General features: G+C 43.8%; 1 protein-coding gene across 1 annotated transcript in view; it reads left to right on the top strand.

Moving 5' to 3' along the window:
* The window catches only part of LOC112646058 (transformation/transcription domain associated protein), a 114,290-nt gene that overhangs the window by 41,303 nt on the left and 48,264 nt on the right, over nt 1-24,723 (top strand). The window contains 20 exon segments of the mRNA XM_035717825.2: nt 2,044-2,140; nt 3,772-3,893; nt 4,222-4,392; nt 7,931-7,999; nt 10,369-10,422; nt 10,554-10,574; nt 12,258-12,377; nt 12,608-12,727; nt 13,124-13,288; nt 13,383-13,564; nt 13,775-13,973; nt 14,384-14,512; nt 16,321-16,587; nt 17,816-18,022; nt 19,038-19,196; nt 19,283-19,417; nt 20,296-20,406; nt 21,406-21,552; nt 23,180-23,393; nt 23,957-24,082. Of these exon segments, the coding sequence (XP_035573718.1) occupies nt 2,044-2,140; nt 3,772-3,893; nt 4,222-4,392; nt 7,931-7,999; nt 10,369-10,422; nt 10,554-10,574; nt 12,258-12,377; nt 12,608-12,727; nt 13,124-13,288; nt 13,383-13,564; nt 13,775-13,973; nt 14,384-14,512; nt 16,321-16,587; nt 17,816-18,022; nt 19,038-19,196; nt 19,283-19,417; nt 20,296-20,406; nt 21,406-21,552; nt 23,180-23,393; nt 23,957-24,082 (2,815 nt within the window).

Raw genomic sequence — 24,723 nt, 5'->3', positions numbered from 1 at the left:
ACAGGTAACCAGCTGTAACCTGGCACAACCACCTGCAGAGGTACGTTACAGAAGGTAGGCCGGGTAACTGGAGATGGTCAACCATCTGTGGCTGTTTTCTGAGTCCTTCGAGCTTTAGCCTTCTCCAGGCCTTGATCCCAGAGCCTGAAGGATGTAGTCTAGAGAAAGCTGTGCTGCCTACTTTGATTGCTCTTATCAGCTGGGGCTTAGAATAACACTGGCTTAGAGCAAGCGCCAGTTTATTGAATTTATTCATCACTTAAGAATGTGCTGTGTGCTGTGAAGAACTTACCACACATGAATGCCATTATTTAGTTTGGACAGCTCTTCGTGAACTAGAGATTCTGATTGTTCTCATTTTGGGTGATAGCAGATGGTGTCCTACAAGTGTTTGTGAACTTTCCAGTATGGGGTGATATTAGAAACAGATTGAACTGTACTTCCAGTCCAATTCTAAGCATTAATTCATAGAATACAGTGATGGTTTGGTGATGAATCCCAAAGTGAAATTTTTTTTAGAACCTGAATCCTACTCTGGAGGCATTGTCAGAATGAACAGAGGCAAAAGTCATAAGAAAGCAACTTCTTTCTGATCCACACTAAGTTTGAATTTCCACTTACGAAAAATTTACCTCTTGAATTTTTAAGCCCAGTGTATTTGCTTGGACATAGAATTCTATGATCACATGGTCTAGCTTTGATCTTTTATATCTTATCGTATTCCTTGTGTAGGAGTCATAGTTCATATGTTTGGACAGAGGTTCTAGGAGAGCCACTGGAGGATGGGAGGAAGTTTCCCTTTGGTGATTCCAGAGGCACATGTGTTTTCCCCTGTGTGGAAAGTTCCTCACTAAGCTTAAGACCAGAACCTGATAGTGTTGAGTGATAAATTGCAGGGAATGCAACTGGTTTTCCAAGTGTTTATCAGTGTACTGGCTGTATCAGAACATGTGGGATCTTTTTAAAAAGAGAGACTCCTGAGTCATCTCCCAGGTTTGGAGTCAGCCCTCCAGATCTACCAGCTCTAAGCTTCCCAGGTGATTCTGTTGTGGAGTATGCATCACTCTCTTTCTAGAGATAGCTACAGATACAGGTATCTGTGTGTGTGTGCATACGCACGTATTTATGAGGAGAGTAACTCATAGTGATGGAGTGGAATAGGGTGGTGGCTTAAAGTGCTTATTAGTGTATATATCCTTTTTTGCTGTTTGAAATCTTTTACTAGGTAGGAATCTTTGAGGGAAAAAAGATACTGATAAAGTTTATCCCATTTTCCCAGGATGTAAATAGAGAAAACAGTAATAGAACAACATGTATGATATTTTGGGTATTAGATATATAATATATACTGGGGAATGATAAAATATTTGGAAAGATTTTTACAGGAATCTCTGAGTTAACAGGTATTCCCAGTGATTTTCAACTTCTTTATGCTTTTCTGTACTTGAAAAAAGTATTACTACTCAGCTATTGAATTACAGCACGTATGTTTTTTGAGCCATGGGCCCATGGCTTATAAGGAGGGAGATGTTCCTGCCATCATGATATTTGCAGTTCAGGTGATTGCCAGTTATGGTATCAGAGTGGGTGAGAAAGTATCTAAGAATTTTTTTTTAAATTTTATTTTATTTTTATATTTATGATAGGCACACAGTGAGTGAGAGAGAGGCAGAGAGATAGGCAGAGGGAGAAGCAGGCTCCATGCACCGGGAGCCCAACGTGGGATTCGATCCCGGGCCTCCAGGATCACGCCCTGGGCCAAAGGCAGGCGCTAAACCACTGCGCCACCCAGGGATCCCCAGTATCTAAGAATTTATTTCACTAATGAGGTTGACACAGTTTGCTTTAGAAGGAAGCTCTGTCACATTCAATATTCCCTAGGGTTTGAGTTTAGTTTATCAGTCATTAATCATGTTGTGTGTGTTTGTGTGTGTGTGTGTGTGTGTGTGTGTGTGTGTGTAAGATTGCTATGTTCTGTAATTTTCAAGGTTACTTGTCTTCACAGTAAGAGCAGGCTAAATTAAATTATTTTATCTTTTACAGCTGTTAAATTTGTGTGAGGCTGAAGACTCAGCTTTAACAAAGCTGCCCTGTTACAAAAGCCTTCCATCACTGGTGCCTTTGCGAATTGCAGCATTAAGTAAGTTAATATGAATTAAATCTGAAACAAGCCATGGGTATGAAGGTACAAGGAGACAGTGGTCTTTTGGGGTTGTGGTTTTTTTTTTTATGTTCTTTTTAAGGTGGGATAATCATGTTTGAGTATTTGTCAAACATATAATCTATTGACATTGTGAGATGTCAATAGATCATATAGATTGATAGGATTTAAACAATTGTTTATTCTTGTACACTATGCATTTTACTTTGTAGTAATTAACTCTTAATGCTATAGTTCTCTGATGAATCGAACGCTTTGGTTGAAGAGAGCAGTCATAGCATTCATATATTGCCAGTTTCGCCCAAATCAGAGTATATAGGAAGATCTACTATAGCCTTCATAGGTTTTGCACATTGGTTTTGTAGCATTTGAGATTCTGTTGTCTTCAAGGCTTCATGAGCAACGTCAGCTACATTGTTGAATTTTTACTCACTTAGAAGCATCACACCACACCCCACCCACCCCGTCCCCACCACCCAACACACCTTTTTTTTTGGTAAATAAATACCCAGTACAAGTTTTTTTTTAGTTGACTTGGTCTCTTGCTTTCTCGGTATGTATGTATATATGTATGTATGTATTTATTTATTTATATTTTTAAAAGTCAATGATTTTTTTAAAATATTTTATTTATTCATGAGAGATACAGAGAGAGAGAGAGAGAGAGAGGCAGAGACACAGGCAGAGGGAGAAGCAGGCTCCATGCAGGGAGCCTGACATGGGAGAGAGGCAGAGACACAGGCAGAGGGAGAAGCAGGCTCCATGCAGGGAGCCTGACATGGGACTCGATCCCGGGACTCCAGGATCAGGCCCTGGGCTGAAGGCGGCGCTAAACCACTGAGCCACCAACAAGAAAGTCCTCTTTCTTGGTTTTTTATACTCTATATGAAATGTTGCCAGAATCTTCCTTGAGTTAGAGATAGAGGAGCTGAGAAGCAAGCCATAATACCTGCATGAGCATGGGGCCGAGGTTTGGAAGACATAGCAGGTGGGAGGGAGAGAGATGCTCGGCAGCCAAGTTTGACAGCTTCTTTCCTCTTGGGATACCTTTCTTCCAGTGCCTCTTGTGCAATCCTGTTGGCTAGTACAGGCGTTGCTCTTGGTCAGATGTTCTCTCTTGACTAACATATTCCCTTTTCTGAGAATATCTGTATTTTCAAAACCTTTAACTCCCCACGTGGGGAGAAGGCTGCCTGACATGGATAGTGGAAGAAAAGCCAGGCTGCATGTGTATTCCCTCATCACCAGAGTTCAAGGCCAGTTCAGTGTGTCTGCCCACAGCCCAGCTATCCTCTCACCCCTTGTGGGGATGTCTTGGGGAAAGGGTGTCAGTGGGCACCTCCACTTCCTCCCTCTGTCTATCTGGACAGGGTAATATTTACCATGGCTCTTCTGACAGGCTGTTGGCTCCCCTCTTAAATAACACTGACCATGTGAGTTAGAAGATTACATGGCATTCTTTGATCTTTTTCGAGGGCAGACACATGGGAAGTGGTTCAGTGATTCATACTTTGTGTTGTTTGGTAAGAGCCTTTAGACAAGGAAATTGTTTATATCTTTTTAAGGTTAATAATGAAATTGATTAACCTCATTGATTTCTCTTCCGAAAGATGCGCTTGCTGCCTGCAATTACCTTCCTCAGTCCAGGGAGAAGATTATTGCTGCACTCTTCAAGGCCCTGAATTCCACCAACAGTGAGCTGCAGGAGGCTGGGGAAGCCTGCATGAGAAAGGTGAGTGGGATGCACGTGTGTATGTGCGGGCGAGGGTCTGTCTTCAGCGCTCTTCCTGTTCACCTGGTTCATGCACCTGGAAGGCTGCCTCTTGTTAGTACACATTGGATTCCAGTAATGTCTCTATTTGTTTCCCAGTAACACTGAGCCTATTAAAATAGTGACAGTAATGACTAGTCTTCTTCATCATAAACTTTTAGAATGTGCTTGCCTAATATTTCATTTTCTCACGGAAAATAAAATCTTGCTGCTAGAGCTGAATGAGTTCATTCTGTTATAAAGTGTATTTTGTTGTCTATTTTTCTCCATAACCTTTCTTTTTAAATAGTTTTTGGAAGGTGCTACCATAGAAGTAGATCAAATACATACACATATGCGGCCTTTGTTGATGATGCTGGGGGATTATCGAAGCTTGACGCTGAACGTCGTGAATCGTCTGACTTCCGTTACCCGGCTTTTCCCAAACTCCTTCAATGATAAATTTTGTGATCAGATGATGGTAAGCCATATTACATTTAAACATACTCTGTATTCAACCTGAAATTTTAAGGGTCTTTTTTTTGGGGGGGGTGGGCAGTAACATGGGGGTGGTTAAAATTCAGGAGGTGTGAAAGGGGTACTGTGAACGTCTCCTCCCATCCCTGTCTTCCAGCAGCCCATCTCCCCTTCCCGGGGATAGCCAGTGATAATGGTTTCCTGTATGTCTGTCTGAGATGTTTTACATTTATAGGAGGACATACATAATTCTTTTGTTTCCCTCAAAAGGCAGCACCATGTACACACGGGTCATATTCTTTCTATTTACTGCTCATTTCAGATCAGAACATGAAGTGCTTTTTCTTTTTTTAAAATTTTTCTAAGATTTTGTTTATTCATGAGAGACTCACAGAGAGAGAAAGGCAGAGACACAGGCAGAGGGAGAAGCAGGCTCCATGCAGGGAGCCTGATGCGGGACTCAATCCCAGAACTCTGGGATCATGTCCTGAACCAAAGGCTGATGCTCAACCGCTGAGCCACCTGTCTTCTGGCTATGTAATATTTCATTATGTGGACATGCCAGAATTCGCTTCACCATTCCCCCACTGACAAATGTCTAGATTGCTCCCAGTCTTTTGCTATTATAGACGTGATGTATTGAAAAACATGTAAGAACTTTAGGAGTTTTTTGGGTTTTTAAAATTACCAAGAAAATAATTATGCAAATAAAATACCTGTTAGACAGTGTTTAAATTTGAATATAAGCAGATGAAGGAGGTTCAGCTGTTAACTTTCTTCTGCATTCAGTTTTGCTTCCAGTAAGTAGACGTTCGTAAATAACTTAAGATTTCATGGTATGTTATTGTGGACGTGTACGTACTTCCCATGCTTCTGTTTCTCGGGTGGCCTTTGGCCATTTAGACATCTCAGGACACCAAAGATAGTTGGTTTTTTTTTTTTTTTGGTTTTGGTGCACCTTTACCCTAGCTGTAAGTGGGGGTGAGGTGACATATATAGATGTAGCGTATGTAGAGTTGCAGATATATGGATGTGTGAGGGACCATACAGCTTTTTCTGTCACCTACTGCGTCTTCGTACCTGCAGATACCTGAAAAAGGAACAATGACTGGAACACCTGACTTGGAGTTGGTAGTATTACAGTTGGCCCTAAGAATTGTAGCTGATGCCCTATTAGAGTGTTATCGGGAAACAGTATTCCATGGGAGTAAATCTCCCGAATTGGAAGGCTCTTTCCTGTTTAACTTCTAGATGTGTATACACACCCTCCCTACCAGTGTATGTGCATGCGCACGTTAACAGACGTGATCACAGTAGGTGAGGTTGTATCACTTCCTAAGGAGAGCACATCAGATATGCATTTTATCCTCCATTCAGTGTGAGACCTGTGCATGTATGCCGACTATCCCAGTGTTGTCATGTTCATTTCTTCCCTCTCCGCTGTCTTTTTTCGCTGCCTTTGCATGCCTGCCAGAAGCGATGTGCTTGTGGCTAGTGGGTGGTTTTACCACCAGGCTGACCCTTGACGCTTGGCTGTGAGCTGAGAGTTATTCAGTGAATGGTATTAGAACAGATTCTGTAGAACAGTGTGAAGAGACTGCTGTACCACTTTACAATCCATAGTTTCTGACTTGGGGTAGGAGTCGTCTTCTCCCTAGAGTGAAGTTTGGGGGTTTATGTTTTTGATTTGTTCAGAGGATTTTCCCTCCCTTCTTTGGCATGGTAGCTATTTTCAGAATGGTTAAAATTTCTCTAAATGTAGAGAATGTTGATGTTCTTGGATAAAGAAACTGAAGCTACCATTTGTCCAGCTGTGTTCCTCTGGCCCCCACCTTGCTAGAGTCCAGCCTGAGGTCTCTGCCAACAGGGCATTTGCGTGTGTGGCATGGATGGGTCTTCTGATGTGTTCATGCCTGCTGCATTGCAGCAGGGGTGGTGCAGTGGTCAAACACACATTTGCCCTTTGAGTCCTGGTCTTCAGAGCTGTGCTCTATCTCTGAGCCTTTGTTTTCCCGAGTGTGATGGGCTTTCAAGGTTAGCAGCTCAACCCTTCAGCATAATTTTAAGAGCTGAGACACCCTACTCTGTAGAATGGGTATTCATGAACACAATCCTGAAAATTTGCCATTTTAAAAATTTGAACTGCTTGATATTTGACTTTGAAGTCTCTCATGTAGTTATTTGTGGTGGATAGCTCCTTCTTGAACTAAAAGTGAACTTATGTACAATTAGTGTATTTTTTTCCTTTGGGGAATCTGAAAACAGGATAGGTGATGCAGCTGGCTGCTTCCATTTCCTTTGGTTTTGTTCCTCTCTTATCTTTGGCAAAAGAGCTGTTGTAGTAAGGTCAGGTTTCATGAATGTAGATCTTGGCGATTAATATCTTTCCAGGAATTTTACTGGCAAATAGCTTAGTGTACTTAGTTTCTTTGAAAGCATATAGATTTTAGTGTTTCTCAGTGTGTGTTATTTGGAACACTGGCCCTATAGGTGTATTTAAGTCTAAGTGTATTTAAGTCATGTGTCCCCAAGTCTCTTTTACCATGGAGTCCTTTTAAAAACAACTAGTTAACTTCCTGCAGGGCTTCAGTGTTTGAAGAACAAGTCTGGACAGTGTGAGACAATGAAGATAGTTGTGTTATTTGGATAGTCTTGTGGTTTTACCTGTAGGCTCTGAGTGCCTATCTGCCAGGCTTTGCTGGACATCATGGCTGGGAGGCTGCCTGCTGCATGCCCCGGTCAGATAAGAGTTGCTTTGGGCTCAGGGATCTCTCTCCTCCATGGTCTTGGAGTAGAACACAGTCTTACCATGTTAACAGTTGCCCTTGTTCTGCACAGAAGGGAAGTGATTCCTGTTTGCCCTAATTTGTACAGCCTCTGACCATGCTCATCTCACCTGCCCACCACCATTTCCTCCCACCCCATGCCCATTGCTCCTTAGCCATACATAGCAACCAGCCTTCTTGTTGGTGGACTCAGGGCCTTTGCCTTTCCTTTTCTCTGCCTGGTGTGCAAGACCCTCCTTGACCTTGACTGCCTTCTCCAGCTGATTCCTGTTCCTCTTTCATAACCTTTAGCATGACTGTTCCACAGCAGGCACCTGTGTCCTTTACCTGTTCTCCCCACTTGAACCTGAGGAACGAGGATAGGATGATGTCTGCCTGTCTTTCACTTCTCCACCCAGGTACCTAGCATGGTGCCCGGCTTCTACAGGCGCTCAATGAACAGGTGCAGCACCAAGTAACATGGTAATAAGAGGACAGCAGTAAGATGCTAGCACTAGAATGATCAGGTTTCAGGACTTTTTTTTTTTTTTTCTATCAGCATAAATTCAGCCTTTTGTTCATAGAACGTGACGCAGATGCTAGTTACCCTCCTCTCTAGAGCAGTGGTTGGGCTGTTTCAAATATGAACACTGCCATCCTACGTTAAATATAATGGAAATTAATGATTACATATGAATTTTCATGTAAGAATAGTATGGAATCGAACTGATCCTCTGTGAGGGGAAAAGTGTCTAAGGATGTTGTTTTTCCCCACAGCAACATCTACGAAAGTGGATGGAAGTGGTGGTCCTCACCCACAAAGGGGGCCAGAGGAGCGACGGAAACGTGAGTGACTTGTTTGCTTCTGGGAAGGGCAGCCCTGCCGGGCACTGCTGCTGGCAATGTTAATATTGGAGCAGTGCTTTTAAGTAAAATACCGGTCAGAAACCCAGTTTATGTCATCATAGTCCGTGTAAAGTGTTGAACATCTTTTACCAGCATTACATTTTGCCTTTATTTTTCTTAATTCTTGAACATTTCTTTTTGTGTTTCTTTAAAATCTCCTTTGTTCACCTTAATATGACGTTTTTGTTGATGAGAATTCTGGGAAGCTTGAAATATTAGTATTTCAATTTTACTAGTTTTGCTATAAAGTACATTTTCTAGAGTGTTTTTGGCAGCTGCTGTCTGCATGGTGGTGCATTCCTCAGCTGTGGTTTCCCATTGCTTCCCATCATCACCGCCTCATGAAACTAAGTATAGATTTCAGGACTTCAGACACTGAGGATAGTGTAGCAAAGCATCACATAAATACCTGCATGTATGTTTACAGGTCTGAAGCCCCACCCCAACTGTTTGCCAAAAATCAAATGGCCAGTACTTCAAAAACACATTTTTTATGGGTTTAAGGGAAAACTACTTTAGTTCAATTTTTTTATGTGCCTGATGTTGGTCATTTTAAGATTTTGCTCTTAAAAATAATGGTTCTTGCTGTTTTGAATCTATTTTGTATAAGTTAATATTCCTTTAAAATACTTTTTAAGTTGATAACTGTTCTATCGGTAGGATCGTGTTTTCCCTAAGTTCCTGTTAAACCTGGTGAAATTGTATGGCAGTGTCCTAATAAGGGGATTCTATAGCTTTTCAGAGGCATAATCAACGTGGCTTTTTGTCTTCCTGTGCCTATTTGTTGGATGCTGTGTTTCATCCCAACTTGGATTTTTTTTTTTTTTTTTTTGGCTTAATTATGCTTTGTTTTGACCATTCTGTGTCAAGGTGTTTTGTTTATGTAAGTCTCTATTCCTGCCGCTTCTAAACAGCCAACTAAGCAAAACTAAACCAGGATTTTAAACTTTTTTTTAGGAGTGTTATACCACCATGACCTCTTTGAAGGTTCGTTACTTATATACACAGGGAAAAATCAGGAACCTCTTTGTGGGGAAGAGCAGAGTGTATTTTAAAAGCCTAAACTTTTGGGAGTAGGTACAGGTGCCTCTGTGCTTTTCCTCCCCGTCTCATCCACTAGGTATTTTTGCTCTAAGTTTTATGTTTGTTTTATCTGTTAACTCTGCAACACACAGTTCTAGAATAAACATTTAACTCCTACGAGGCAGGTGAATTACTTCCATTAGATCAGGAAGATTCCATAAACTTGTATAGCAAGTTATTTGGAGGGCTCCTTGGATGGGGCAGGGGCAGTGGGCAGGAGACGGAGCTGTGGGTTTTAGAAAGTCCTCCCAACTCCTGCAGGAACATGTGGTGACCACCGTAGGAGTCTGCTCCTTGACCGGCCTGGAAACACCCAGCTCTGCAAGGATGGCCTCAGGCTGTGGTGTTTGGGGTCCAGGAGCAGCGTCCCCACCATTTCATCACCTCAGCCCAGGGCCAAGCTGCCTTTGTACTCTTGAGCTCTGATAATTTTTTATGGATGTTCAGAATTGAGTATGGATCTTACATCGTGTTTGTCCCCATTTGGTTGAATCCCCAAATAACATTACATAATTGAGAACCCATAACTGAAGACCTGTTAAATAGTTGACTATAATAAAACAAACACGGGGTTTTCTGTAATGCTGGGTACCGTGATGATCAGAGCTTTGCATGAGCACCATGTATAGGAAGGCTTGCCTGGTTCTGGCGTTAAACTCCCTTGGGAGGACTCAGGACCACATGTGCCAAGTCTGTGTGCATACACAGCTTCACTTCACAGAATAACCCAGATATCTGTGGGCGCAGCATGGCCTGTGGGTTCCTCTGGTGTGGGGGCCTCACTCATGCCCAGTTGAGGGAGCTAAACCACCTGTACTCTTCTGACTTGTGCTGGGAGAGAGGAAGAGATTTTCTTTCATGTCAGCACTGCACATAAGGTCATAGCTTACTCGAAACAAAACCAGATTTTTAAATGCATTTGTTTACCACAAGGTCTGACAATTTCTCCCCCTGGGCAAGAATTCTGAAATTCCTGCGTTTTAAATTTTATTTAGGGAAGGGAGGTATTCTATCCTACACTGTCTGAAGGGCTCTGTTTTGACATCAGAAGGGTGGAAGGTGTATTTTTTTTGCTGTTGAGCATTTGTTAATTATTGTGTGTGCTTTTTGATAATTGTCTTTCCTGTCTTGTTTCCCCCAATAATCTTTACTGTGTATGAGTATATGGGAAGTTTTTATGTAAATAACATAAATAGAAAAAAGATGATTTTCCTCCCCATCCTCAGGAGAGCATTTCCGAGTGCGGGAGATGTTCCTTGTCTCCATTCTGTCAGTTTGAGGTGAGAACAACCCTATTAAAGTCAGTTTATGACTTGTACTGTGAAGAACAGTTTATCTTTTCTTTTCTTTTTCTTTTCTTTTTTACCTTTTTGTTGCCTTTTTTCATGCTGTAATTTTTGTTTTGGTTCAGCCTGCCATGGAAGGGGTAGAGGTGAGAATCTCAGTGGAGGCACAGGAGGGGGTGTTGTCGCATTTGGTTTTGCTGTGATTTGTGGTTCTGTGGTGGACAGAGTGCGTTGTGCCTTGGAGTGCAGTGAGCCGTATTGTCTGTCTGTGGCGGAGTTGTATTAGTACCATTGCTGTGAACTGTCCGGATGCCAAGCATGTTTCCTATTAGGATGTTTTAAAGCAAGATGCTAAGTTCTTTGGTTTCCTACATGTTAGAATTGCAAAATGTCAATACTGTCTAAGATTCACCTGGGTTTCGCTCTTCATCATGTTTGTACGAGCTCACACATCTAACAACCTTTTAGAAGGAAACCACACAAAGAATAGCATACCTGCTAGGAAATGGGAGGAGCTCATTTCACACTCGCAAGTGCCCACTTGCCTGGAGCTTAAAACCTCCTTGCCCCTCAGCGCCCAGGTCCCCCTGCACCTCTTGCTCACGCACACCACACCGATGTAGTCCCAGCGCTGGGACTTGGGACAGTCAAGCCCCGAGCTTTCCCTCTGCTGTAAAATGGGGATGATAACATTGTCAGTCTTGTCTTCCGGTGCTATCATGAAGACCAAAAGAAGTGGTTCCCTGACTGCACTTGTAAAACAAAAACCATAATACAGAAGTGTCATGATTAGCACATTGTAATTTCAGAATAGAGCTTGCTCTGTGTGAAGACCTGGAAATTCTGTAGAAAAGAACTCTACAGGAGAGGTGGGGTGACACCAAGCCATGTTTTCTCATTTCTTCCCCAGCTCAGTTTAGTCTTTTTCTCCGTAGAGGCTTTGGGGGAAATATGTTCAGATGTTCCTGGGATGTGGTCCCTTGTGACGAGTGTTCATCATCCCCATTTTACTGTCATTAGTGTGACGGACATCCTGTTACACACAAGGCAGGGGAGTACATCAGGGAGTCTTCCCTTCCATGGCCATGGCTCCGGCCATGTGGGATCTCTTTGAATGGCGGATACCACACAATGGGAACTGCCACTGAGAACAGAAAGTTGGAACAGGAGTGATTGACCACTGAGCTGTTAGCACCTTAAAAAGTGCAGAAATTTGGCACTTCACATTTTGGATATGATTCAGTAGAGCAATTTGTCAGCTTCATCTTTAGGCCTGATTGACAAATACTTCGTACCGTGGTCAGTCATTTATTTACATTCATGTTTAATTTTTCAGGATAAATACTTAAGGATTTTTTGAAGACTTTCTTTGTGCTAAGTTTTGAGGGCCAAAGGAGTCTGTACCCTCAGAACTTAGTATGTTGGGAAGACCCCATGATGTCACAACAAAGCGGGGGAACCGTAACACTCTGACAGCCACAGGCATGCTTGTTTCCTCCACTATAGGGGGCTAAGCATAGGCAACCCAGCAGTTCACTTCCAACATTTGTCCCTATTCTCGAAAACGGACACAGCACAGTCACAGGTGTACACAGCTCCCTCTGCCCTCTGTTGACAGATGAAATCTGAGTGCAGAGGGCAGTTAGTTTCCTTGGGCCACAGCAATAACCTGACATTGATAAATTGTGGCTTTTTACATGTTAATTCTTTGCTTCTGGTGGCTAGCCTTGTGAATGTAGCTAGACCATAGTAGGGTCTGTAGTAACATTGGTATCTCTAGCTGCTAAAATTAATTGGCCTGTTTTGTAATTTCTGGTTTTCTTCATTAGGAGATGAAAATTTGTTCGGCTATTATAAACCTTTTTCATCTGATCCCAGCTGCACCTCAAACTCTGGTCAAGCCTTTGTTAGAGGTGGTGATGAAAACAGAACGGGCTATGTTGATTGAGGTAATGATCAAACTTGGGGTTAATTCTGATTCTTCCTCCATCTGTTGGCTTGTTATGTTTTAGGTGGATTAATTTAACAGCATGAAGCATGTTTGATGTTAGCATTTGCTTATAGCTGTAGCACACTCTACTTACGAGAGGGAGAGATGCCTTCTCCTGCCACGGTAGGTCAATAGGCCAATGTAGCCTCAAACCCCAAGAACATGCCATTTTCTCCATGTGTTTTCTAGGCCGGCAGTCCCTTCAGAGAGCCTCTGATCAAGTTCTTGACACGGCACCCCTCACAGACGGTAGAGCTGTTCATGATGGAAGCCACCCTGAATGATCCCCAGTGGAGCAGAATGTTTATGGTAGGCACACGATGAGCTGCAGTCAGGTGTGCCTGCAGATTTGTGTCAGCTGGAGTGCTCTGAAATCTGAAATTCATACGTCACTGTTCAGTTCCCCAGCTGTATTTTTCTGTAATGTATCCGAGTGTTAGAAACATCATTGGTGTGTATGTGGAAAGTTTGAATGGAGGAATCCTTCTTTAGGATTTTGGTGGTGGTAACGAATGAGTTGCTGAGATAATGAAATCCGTAATCACAAAGTATTATTACTGCTAAGAAGCAGGTTTTTTTTTTTTGTTTTTAAAGGGTGGTTATAGCGACTTTTTGGCTTGCCTAGAAAGACTTAGAAAGAACCTTAGGATTTGGCTTTTGTGGGTTTTGACTAGCTTAAAATAGCTTGTTTTGTTCTGTTTTCAGAGTTTTTTAAAACACAAAGATGCCAGACCTCTGCGAGATGTGCTGGCAGCTAACCCCAACAGGTTTATTACTCTGCTGCTGCCTGGTGGCACCCAGACTGCCGTGCGTCCCGGTTCGCCCAGCACCAGCACCATGCGCCTAGACCTTCAGTTTCAGGCCATCAAGGTAGCATCTCTTCTCTGAACAACTGAACTCTTCAGAGTTTAGGCAAGATGCATAGAGAATCCTGTCAGTTCCCTAACTGTCGCTTCTTTAACAGATCATAAGTATTATAGTTAAAAATGATGACTCCTGGCTGGCCAATCAACATTCTCTGGTGAGCCAGTTGAGACGCGTGTGGGTTAGTGAAACCTTTCAAGAAAGACACCGAAAGGAGAACATGGCTGCCACTAATTGGAAGGAACCCAAGCTGCTGGCCTACTGTCTGCTGAATTATTGCAAGTGGGTACCTCTGTTTGGCTTTACATTGAGTGAGTTATTCTATCCGGCAAGCTGAACTAGAGTCTCTATGGGAATTTGTGCTTAGCTGTGGTTCACTGGCCCCGTGCAGTTACACTTGTTAGAACCGATTGTGACTTTGAGCTGGTCAGAGCTCGCATGCAGTTCTAAAGCTGGCCCCAACTTAATCTGTCTTCTTGTTTGACCTTGCAGAAGGAATTATGGAGACATAGAATTGCTGTTCCAGCTGCTCCGGGCTTTCACTGGTCGTTTCCTCTGCAACATGACATTCTTGAAAGAGTATATGGAGGAAGAGATCCCCAAAAATTATAGCATTGCTCAAAAACGTGCCCTGTTTTTTCGCTTTGTGGACTTCAATGACCCCAACTTTGGAGATGAGCTGAAAGCTAAAGTGAGTCCCACCGTTAGGCGGCAGGAGCCATGGGCATTGGAACCAATTTCCTAGGGAATTGAGGGGACTGTCTGTTATGCTGTGTCTCATGGTTAGTTACATAACGTGGACTGTTCGAAGCATACAGCAGATCCGGAGTGAACCAGTGTTGAACACTAGTCTACTAGTGTCCTTGTTTTTAGAAAATGACTAATCTGACATGAGAAGACTAGACAGACTGACGTCACTTTTCCTCCTGTTTTCACCTACCTTTCCAGTCATCCACTTTAGTAAAAGGATGATTAGTCACACCCTTGACAAGATCTGGCATCACGGGTGCAACGTGACCCACTGATGCTCCTGCCTGCCTTAGTAAAGAAACGAAGAGCATAGCATTGCTTTTCTCCTTCATTTTAAAATTTTTTTTGTAGGTTTTGCAGCATATCTTGAATCCTGCTTTCTTATACAGCTTTGAGAAGGGTGAAGGAGAGCAGCTCTTAGGACCTCCCAATCCAGAAGGTGATAACCCGGAAAGCATCACCAGTGTGTTTATAACCAAGGTGACGTCACTAATACGTTGGCATGAAAAGTAACTTAGCAGATGAGTAACAGAATGCGTGCAAGTGTGTATGTGTGAGCGCATGTGTGTAATGGGTTCGTTGAAATAAACCTGTTGCCCTAAGGCTCTTATTTCTCATGATTGCATTAATTTATAGCAGAGCATTATAATTCTTACTGGTGCATTTTTAAAGGTAGCTTTACTTTAGGATGGATTGACTTTCCACACTAACAGGTTTCAATGAGAAACCAAATGTATGCCTGAACTGACGTAGATTCAAACTCATGTTATCAGAGTTACTTTGTAAAAACCCCTCTTGTTGGTCAAAGTTTTTGACGTACAGTTTCGTCCTTAGCTTTGCAAAGGAACATATTACAAGTCAGTGAGAACATCAGATCGGATCTGGTTGTCACCGTGATCTGCCTTGATCTTTTGTTGTCAAGTTCACGAAACCGTTGTGGTAGCAGTGGTGTCTAAAGTTACCTTAGGTGTTACAGTCTCTGTATTTTTATAGTAGCATTTCCAGAAAGGTTTTACTGGGTTGTGTGTTTCTTTGAGAAGTGCCTGCCTGGTGTTCCACACAGGGTCTGTCCTCTCCCATGCAGGTCAGGCCTTTGAACCTTGTTGGCAGGTGCTGTGTTTGCCTTGAGGTTGGTTGAGTGTTCTGTATACATGCTGTCTGCTGGGGTGCTGTGAGCCATGGGCATTCCTAAGGTGGTGTGCCGAGTGCGCATGAGCCCTTGGGAAGGAGTCGATTCCTTACCACTTCTGTCACTGTTTCATCCTGGGGTCCAGAGGAAGGGGACTGTTGTTCCACTTGGCAGTTTATTGGTCCTTGCATAGTCTTTGTCCCTTAACACAGGCTTTCCTCCTATTGTTTTCACCCTACCTCTGCCCTCTCTAGGAATGTGAGCTGAGCCCAAGGGGTCTTTTTCAGTCCTCTTACTGATAACTTGCTGTATTCTGGGCAACTAGATGGAGAGATGGTCACCCAGATGTGGCCCCTTCCCTTGTGCTGCCTTCTCTAGACCGTCTTTTGGGTCGGATGCTGCTAACGCGGCACAAGTAGGAGCTGGCATTTCAAGTGTTCGAGGAAGACAGAGGACACTGGGCAGGTGGGGGCCCCAGGGTGGGGCCATCGGGAGCAACAAATCCAGGAGAGAGGAGACTTGGGGGGCTAGAGGGACCCTGATGGAAACACAGTTATGGAGAAGACTTCAGCCTTTCAGAACTTTGTGGTAGACGGAAGTTGGTCTGGATGTCCACTTGAGTGAGGCAGTTGGTGCACCTGATTGAGTAGAGATACGTGGGGTGTTCCTTGGAGTGTGCCTTTTTTCTTATGTTCATAAAACACGGAAATCTATCAGATAGCTGATGTAGAAAACCGTAGCAGTTTCTTGAGAGATTTGTTTCCAGGTAGCATTTTCTGATCCTAATGCTGAAAAATCCGGACTAGATAATTAATAGCTGACTAGGAAAAAAATCTCAACTACTTGGAAATAAGAAACTCCATCCTGCAAACCACCTTGTATCAGAGGAGGCCCTCCTTGTCCCTCAAGTTCCTCCACTTCCTGCATTACAACTTCTAATTCTGCCCTTGGACACTGAAATAAGTTCATTGAATTTCTAATCCTACATGTAAAAGGAAAATTGATATGGCATCATTGCTTCCCTTGTTGTGAAACTTGATGTTATATATTGTGTGCGCACACGTGTGTGTGTTTTAAAAGTTTAAACTTGCATGATCCTTAGTAGGTAATGCAGTTCAGAACCAGAAGTGAGTTCCTTTTCTGCTTGTCTTTCCCACAGGTCCTGGACCCGGAGAAGCAGGCGGACATGCTGGACTCCCTGAGGATTTACCTCCTTCAGTACGCTACCCTGCTAGTGGAGCACGCCCCCCACCACATCCACGACAACAACAAGAATCGCAATAGCAAGCTGCGCCGCCTGATGACCTTTGCGTGGCCCTGCCTGCTCTCTAAGGCCTGTGTGGATCCGGCTTGCAAATACAGTGGGCACTTACTTCTGGCGCATATTATTGCCAAATTCGCCATACACAAGAAAATTGTTCTTCAGGTACCACACAGCTCCCTTCTACCCTCCTCATAGCCCCCGACACTCAGTGGTCTTGCACACATGTGCATGCTGCCCCCTCCTACAGTCGTGGCCTCCTTTCCTGTTGTCTTTCCCAGCACCATTAAAAATGCTTGTTTCTGACATCTTAAAAGCACTGTTGTGCTCACTTCAGCACATATACTTAAAAAAAACAAACAAACACTGTGAACTCTCCTGTGACTCTACATTCTCTCTTCCCTCCCCAATTGCCAGTCTGCTCTCCTGTTCTCTGCAGCCTTGCTGTTGAAACAACAAAATGTCTCCTTTGTCCACCTCATGCTCCTCTACACATTGCATTCTGTCTTCTTTTATCCTGGTCCATTGAAACCATTCTGGAAGCCCAGCTCCCTCTTTAGCTAAAGACACTCAACACTTTAGAACCTTCATCCTATTGACCCCCTCCCGACAAGGAACACATCTTCTCTGAGTCCCTCAGTGGTTTAGGCCTTGATGCCAGGCAGCCCTGGGTTTGAGTTTATTTTTTGCTGTCACAAGTTCTCATGACCCTGAATGAATAAATTATTTCTGTCTCTGTAAGAATTAAAGGTAATGATACAGTTCAGTGCTTAGTCGGTCTGTCCCATTAACATCTTATACATGATCGCCCTTCTCTGAGATCACATGATCAACCCCAGGCATGTCTCTTCTCCCAGCCAGAGACCCAGAGGCTATCAGTGACACCAGTTCCCCCCCAGTGTCCAGGCATGAGTGAGTCTTGGTGATTCCCCTCCACCCTCAACACCTGTCAGGTGGTCTTTGTGTCCTGTGACCTTACATCAGAATGTCACCTCTCACTTGCACTGTCCCAAGGGTGCCTCTGATGGCAGCCTCTTTTTCTCCATTTACCACACTGTATCCAGAAAGAAATGATCTCTGTGCTTCACCTGACTTCCCATGAGTCACACTAGCCTAAGTCCCTGTAGGGAGCTAGGTCTTACTCCTCTTTGTCTATTGTACCCTCGCCCAGCATGGGCACAGTGTGGGTGCTCAGTAGGAAGAGAATGTGAATGAGTTCATCACCCAAAACTTAACAAAGGAGAAAGCAACTATGTTCTTTCCTAATAAGACAGCCCTAAGGAATTTTGTAGAAATCATATTACAGAAGTGTCCTGCCTTGGTTCAGAGTGATTGGGTTCTTTGTTTCTCTGAGCCTTCATTTTCCTATATAAAACTGTCTTCCCGGTGTTAGGTTTTTCACAGTCTGCTCAAGGCCCATGCGATGGAAGCTCGAGCAATTGTCAGACAAGCGATGGCCATATTGACTCCAGCAGTGCCTGCCAGGATGGAGGACGGGCACCAGATGCTGACACACTGGACGAGGAAGATCATTGTGGAGGAGGGCCACACGGTCCCTCAGCTGGTTCATATCCTGCATCTGATCGTGCAGCATTTTAAGGTGTGTAGGAAGTACTGTAGATGGGGCTGGCTGCATGTTCAGGCATTTGCTTTGACTTTTCACTTCTCTCTAATGTTCTGCAATAATAAGGTGGCTGTTCGCCTTTTAGTAAAGGTATTTCTGGTCCGTTGATGAGCGTGTGTGTGTATGTGTGTGTGTGTGACTGTCAGTGTGGAAATGGCTCTGGTTTAGAGTAGTGTCCTAGGTTTCTGCTTTTGTCTAGGACTATATGTTTCATGTAAGTACTCAGGTAACAGTGAGTACCATTGATTTAATACTTTGAGAGGTAGTCACCGTTAACTCTAGGTCTTGGTAACATGGCTTGAAGAGTTGTGTCACCAGCACCTCCTTCTTTATAGCCAAATTCCCCACTTTGTTGGATTGATTCAAGTGTATTTCTTATAGATTTTATGTAGAGGAGAAAATTCTTTATAGCCAGCTCTTTTAGAATTGGAAGTTTGCCTCTTGGTATTGGCTGAATATCTGCAACATCAAGTCTGAAGTTAAGTACATGTTAGTAGCCTCACCTACCTAAAGAGAATTCAATATTGCAACTTTTTTTTTTTTAAGATTTTTAAATTTATTCATTTGAGAGAGAGAATGTACAAGCAGGGTCCTCAGAGGGAGAGGGAGAGGCTGACTCCCTTCTGAGCAGGGAGCCCAATGTGGGGCTCGATCCCAGGACCCTGATACCATGACCTTTGCTGAAGACACTTAGAAACTGGGCCACCCAGGCACCCCAACATTTCCCCAGTCTGTTAAGATGGTGCTAAAGGGCTGAAATCCAGTGTTCTGTTGAGATTCAGCGGGAGGCTGGGGGAGAGGGGTGATAAATACCCACACACATACAGAAAGTAACGAGAAATTTCCTAAGTCATGAGTCAGAATTTTTAAGCAGGAGTTTGGGTTGTGTGCATGTATATGCCTGTGCATGTGCGTGCGTGCGTGCATGTGTGTGTGTGTGTTGGGGTCATGGTGCAGCAGCACTGGTGTGATGCAGACCCCGTACCTGCAGGTGTACTACCCGGTGCGGCACCACTTGGTGCAGCACATGGTCAGCGCCATGCAGAGGCTAGGCTTCACACCCAGTGTCACCATCGAGCAGAGAAGGCTGGCTGTGGACCTGTCTGAAGTCGTCATCAAGTGGGAGTTGCAGAGGATCAAGGACCAGCAGGTAGGTCTGTCAGACTTCTTCCAGACTCATTCTTTCTGTTATTCCCTAGAAATCAGTTTATAACATCACGTTATGTGTCTTTTAAGCCGGATTCAGACATGGACCCAAATTCAAGTGGAGAAGGAGTCAACTCTGTTTCATCTTCCATTAAGAGAGGCCTGTCGGTGGATTCTGCCCAGGAGGTGAAACGCTTTAGGACAGCCACAGGAGCCATCAGCGCAGTAAGAGCATGTGCTTGCTTTTATGGGTTCTGTGCTTCCTTGGGGGATTTTGTTCATTTATTCTACAAATTCTGAGTGTGGGCGAAGTGCCCAGCACTGCCCCTGGACGTACCTGGGAAAGGCTGCACTCAACAAGTAGAAACCGAATGACGACAAGTAGAAACCTATTGACACCCAGGGGACTTACTCATGGTGTTTTCCAAGTCCCCAGACAGGGTTTTCTTTATGCACGTATAATGCCATTAGAATCTTGACAAGAATGGTTAATTACTTGCAGTAAGCCATTGAGAGAAACACTTTAGGGTAAGAAAACTGATCAAGAATGTGCAGTCATGTCAAGTTCAGTTTTTTAAAAGACTGTCTTATTTTGTTTAGAGGGCAGCCGCCAAGAGAGTCCTGGGGATGCTCGCTCTCCTCACCCCTTGTTGAGGTGTTGGCTCTGTCACTGTGTGCCTGAGGTTGAACTGTCCCCCTGCTACCACCACCACCACTGCTACTGTTCGTTCCTCCAGAGGATGTGATCACTGCATCCACCTGTGCTCAGCTTGGACTCCCAGAGCCATGGGAGGTTTTGTCCATTTATGTGTCTGCACATATTGGTGGCAAGCAGGTCCTGCCAGCCCAGCCCAAACGCCTTCATGGAGGGCACGATGCTGCCTCCCCTGCTCCCTGTGGAGCCTCGCAGCTCTTCTCCTTCCTCTTAAGCTTCTCTCTTCCACACGCTTTCTACAAAGCAGAGTACCAATGGCTGTCTTATCAAAAACTAAGGGAAGCACCCAGAACAGTATCTGCCCCCAGAAGGACTGTGAGCTGGCTGCGTAAGTCAGCACCTTCCTTTGGGAACGTATTGTTGAGAATGCGCTTCCTGCCTCTTCTAGGTGTTTGGGAGGAGCCAGTCGCTGCCTGGAGCAGACTCCCTTCTTGCCAAGCCTATTGATAAGCAACACACAGACACCGTGGTGAACTTCCTCATCCGAGTGGCTTGTCAGGTGCGGCTTTCTGGATGTCCTGTGTTAAGGCTTCTTCAGAACAGACTTCTTAGTAGATTCCAGAATATTATCTCTGATAGAAAATGGATAAACCAAAGTCAGGCTAGCTCTGTCACTTTCATACCAAATTCCATTGATTTTGTGACATGCTAATATTTCTGAAACCTATGTTTTATGAGTGACAGGATTTTTTATTTTTTTAGGATTTTTTTTTAAACATGTTTTTGTTTCAGCAGTGATAAAATAATGGTGTATCTTGTAATTAAGGGCATCTTGGTGTTGGCAAAACGTGGCAGTAGATCAGTGATCTTGGGCAAGTTACTTATCTTCTGAGTTACCTGTCTCATAAAGGTGCTGCTGGGATGATTCAACCTACATAAATTATATATAACATTCAGTAATCGAAGGTGCCTTTAAGCCTGTATTTATTTGTTATTCATGTCAACATATTTTTTCATGATTTATCAGGAATCTATTTCTGAAACTTCAGTTTTCCTTTTCAAAAAAGAAAAAACATTGTAAATGAAATTTTCCTAAGTAGTTGGGTTTTTTGTTTTGTTTTTTAGAATATGGGAATCTTAAGTTTATGTAGTTATTAAAGAGAATAGCAGGTCTTGGAGTACTGGTGAGGACTTCAAAGTACTGAAAAGAATCTGCTAAATTAGCCAGTATCTTCTTGGTGCTTATGTATGCTAGGCACAGCCCAGGAGGTCCGTGGGGAGGACCCAGCACTTGGACCCCACCCCAACAGGCTTGGGGAGCTGCCCAACACTAATCTATCAATCACACAAATGAGTGCAAATCCCCACTGACCCCATAGCAAGGGAGCAGGAGGATATCCCATCAGGGAGTATCTCCGAAGCAGAGAAGGCTCAGTGGAGTCTGATGGAAGAGGAGATGGCAGGGTGGGAGGGGGCTAGGATGCATGGGCAAGAGGCAGCGTCAGGAGCCTGCAGTTGTGCCGCTGAGACGGGGCCTTGAATTTGAGTGCGTTTCCAGGTTAACGACAACACCAACACTGCGGGGTCTCCTGGGGAGGTGCTGTCCCGCCGGTGTGTGACTCTTCTGAAGACTGCCTTGCGACCGGACATGTGGTCCAAGTCTGAGCTCAAATTGCAGTGGTTTGACAAACTGCTGATGAGTGTGGTAGGTGCATGTGTCTATCGCTACCACCTGGGCTGGGGCTGGGGCTGGACTACCAAATGCTGAACCCTCTGTTACCTCAGCCAGTTTTGGCAGCTAAGGAGAAGGGGGAGGGAGTTTTGCTTCCTGAAACACGTTTTAAAATTTCAGCTCCTGCCCTCAGCAGTTAGGAGCTTTGGAAGCATAGCAGTTCTCTTGCCCGTTGAAGTCTCATTTCTTAAACTGACTTCCTAGCTGGCTTGGGGTAAACAGTTTTAGTTGATTTATGCAACAACCTCTAAAATTGAATTTTTTAAGTGGACATAAAATTTGTTATTGAGAACTGTGAAGTCAAATAGTAAAGAAGTTAGTCCCCAAAGCTGATTATCTGGTAGGTTTTTTATTGTTTGTTTCTATAAAAACCATGGTCCTGTCATTTCTGGCAGCTACAAGCCTGTTTTAAACATTTGTTATTTTGCCTTGCAAAGACTAACATAGTTGCCTCCATTTTTTGAAAGGTTACAAAGATTCCCTATGCTATGAAAACAGCTGGATCATAGGCTGCCTGTCTGCAGTACTTGTTTTGATTCTAGCTTGACATAGAACTTCTAGGTTTCCTGCAGATTTCTTTCCTCTTTTTCAAATGTCAAATTGCTTTCCTGCTACACACAGTCACAGTTGAGTCAAGCTCAGCCATGAGTGGACAGCCTCTGCCACGAAATAGGCTAAGTTTTCATGATGCCATGCCCCCAGTGACTTTCTACTTTGTTTGGTAGCAAGAAGATTTTATCTCAGCCCAGTGCACACATATATGCATGTGTATATATATGTATGCATGGTATGTGTGTGTGTAAACCACAGAAACTTTTTAAAAAGCAGTACTGTACTATAAACCATGCACTCTATTTCCTATTATTAATGCTGGCATCATCTGTTAGATTGATTTCATGATCCACAATCTCAAAGTTACTTCCTTTTGGAAGGATATATGTATGTTAAGTGAAAAAGAGTAGAGGAGAAAAGGAAAAGTCAGTGCAATGATTGCATTTTTATTTTTTTAAGATTTTATTCATGATAGACAGAGGCCAGAGACCTAGGCAGATGGAGAAGCAGGCTTCCTATGGGGATCCTGATGTGGGACTTGATCCCAGGACCCTGGGGTCACAACCTGAGCCGAAGGCAGATGCTCAACCACTGAGCCACCCCAGTGCCCTGCAATTGCATTTTTAGACCAGATTTTGTTGATTTTCAATTTTTTAAAAAAGGTGCCATTTTTAAATAATCCCTAACCCAACATGGGACTCAAACTCACAACCCTGAGATCGAGAGTCACATGCTGTATGGACTGAGCCAGCCAGACGACCCTGATTTTCACATTTTTAATATTGGATATTAGTATCTTTCATGAGCTTTTTTAAAAAGGAGGTTTGACTAAATATTTAAAGAAATTTATTAAAAGAATTGTGAAATTCTGCTGTATTCGTAAGGTATGGTTGTCATGGGTTTTTATGTGTATAGTATGTTTATTTTTTGGTGGTTTTTTATTTCATTAATGGCATGTAGTTTTAGGTTTTGCTTGGTTTGTGTTTCTGTAATGGACTGTACCAGAGGATTGATATTGTCTCTGTGTGACCTGTGTTCTCCATTCCAGGAGCAACCTAATCAAGTCAACTATGGAAATATTTGCACAGGACTGGAAGTGCTAAGTTTCCTACTCACTGTCCTCCAGTCTCCAGCCATCCTCAGTAGCTTCAAACCCCTGCAGCGTGGCATCGCTGCATGCATGACGTGTGCAAACACCAAGGTTCTCCGAGCAGTCCATAGCCTCCTCTCCCGTCTTATGAGCATTTTCCCAACAGAGCCAAGTAGGTGACCTTTTCCCTGGTGTCTGAGTGGATGGGAGGGCACGGAGCTTGTCACTTGAGAGTGCTCATCCTCTGGTTACTATAGTGAGCATTTTATTATCTTGCTTTTTTGTGTGCTTTCACCTTTTCTTTAAAAAAAAAATGGACATAGAACTTAATGGTAGCAGTCATTGCATCGTGTTTTCTGGTTTGCTTTAGAAATGCTGTTATTTGTCAGCTGAATGTGACTGTTTCCTTATGGCAATAAGGGGGAGTTGGGTTATAGTGTTTTGTCAGATGTTGAGCAGCTGCCAAGATCAGATTTTGGAGTATCATAAGTAAGTGCATCTCGAGTGTGTTAATGGTAGAGCTTGGTGAGCTAAAATGTCACTTAGCTTGGTAAAGTCGCATCAGCCCAGAGAGGAGCACCACACGTCCTGCAGTGGGAGAGGAGCACCCTTGCCAGTTGCCACAAATCCCAAGATAACAAGCTCAGTGCCTAGCATTAGGAAAGTTGACCTCCCAGTGCCCGGACAGGCCTGAGAACCCAAACCACAGGGCCCACATTCTCACTTTTGTTTCAGGCACTTCCAGTGTGGCCTCCAAGTATGAAGAGCTGGAGTGCCTTTATGCAGCTGTTGGGAAGGTCATCTATGAAGGACTCACCAACTATGAGAAGGCCACCAACGCAAATCCCTCCCAGCTCTTTGGTGAGTGTGTGTCTGCCTTGGTGTTTCTAGTAGTGGTTCCATTTGGCATTGATCTCTGTGTTCTCTGGACCAGCTTTCCTTCAGGGAAAGGCTCGGAATGTCAGGAGGAGCTTTGAGCTGATGTGTGCTGCAGGCATCTGTGTGTGGCCTGCTACATACACCATAGGCCACCATCCCCTGTGGTATTTGAGGGTAACACCCTCCACCTGACCAATATCTGGGCTTCCTCACTTCTTCCTGCCTCAGATGCAGGATGGGGTTGCTGGGGAATAGTCCCATGTTGCGTGGATACTGCTGACCCAGTATCACGTCAAACACGAAGATGCTGCCAAAGCAGTGTGCAAGTATGTATAACCACTGCCTTTTATACTATGCTCACCTGTTAGTAAGCCGCTCACCTATTACTAAGCCACTCACAAGACAAGAACTGGTTCCTGTCTGCTTGATGAGGCTCTGGCTGCCCCAGGTGAAATGAAAGTTGGTTTCTCAGGTAATCAGGCCAGCTAGTTCACTTTGACCTCCAGAGATCCCTAGAAGTCTAATGTGTAGATACTTTGCTTTTCCTGAAACACATCTGAGGAAGATTAGACTTTGGGTTAGCAATTTAAAATTTTTTAAAAACTCATTTATTGTATAAAATT

Source organism: Canis lupus, chromosome 6 (assembly GCF_003254725.2).
Source record: "Canis lupus dingo isolate Sandy chromosome 6, ASM325472v2, whole genome shotgun sequence".
NCBI lineage: Eukaryota > Metazoa > Chordata > Mammalia > Carnivora > Canidae > Canis > Canis lupus.
This window is presented reverse-complemented; position numbering and strand designations above follow the sequence as displayed.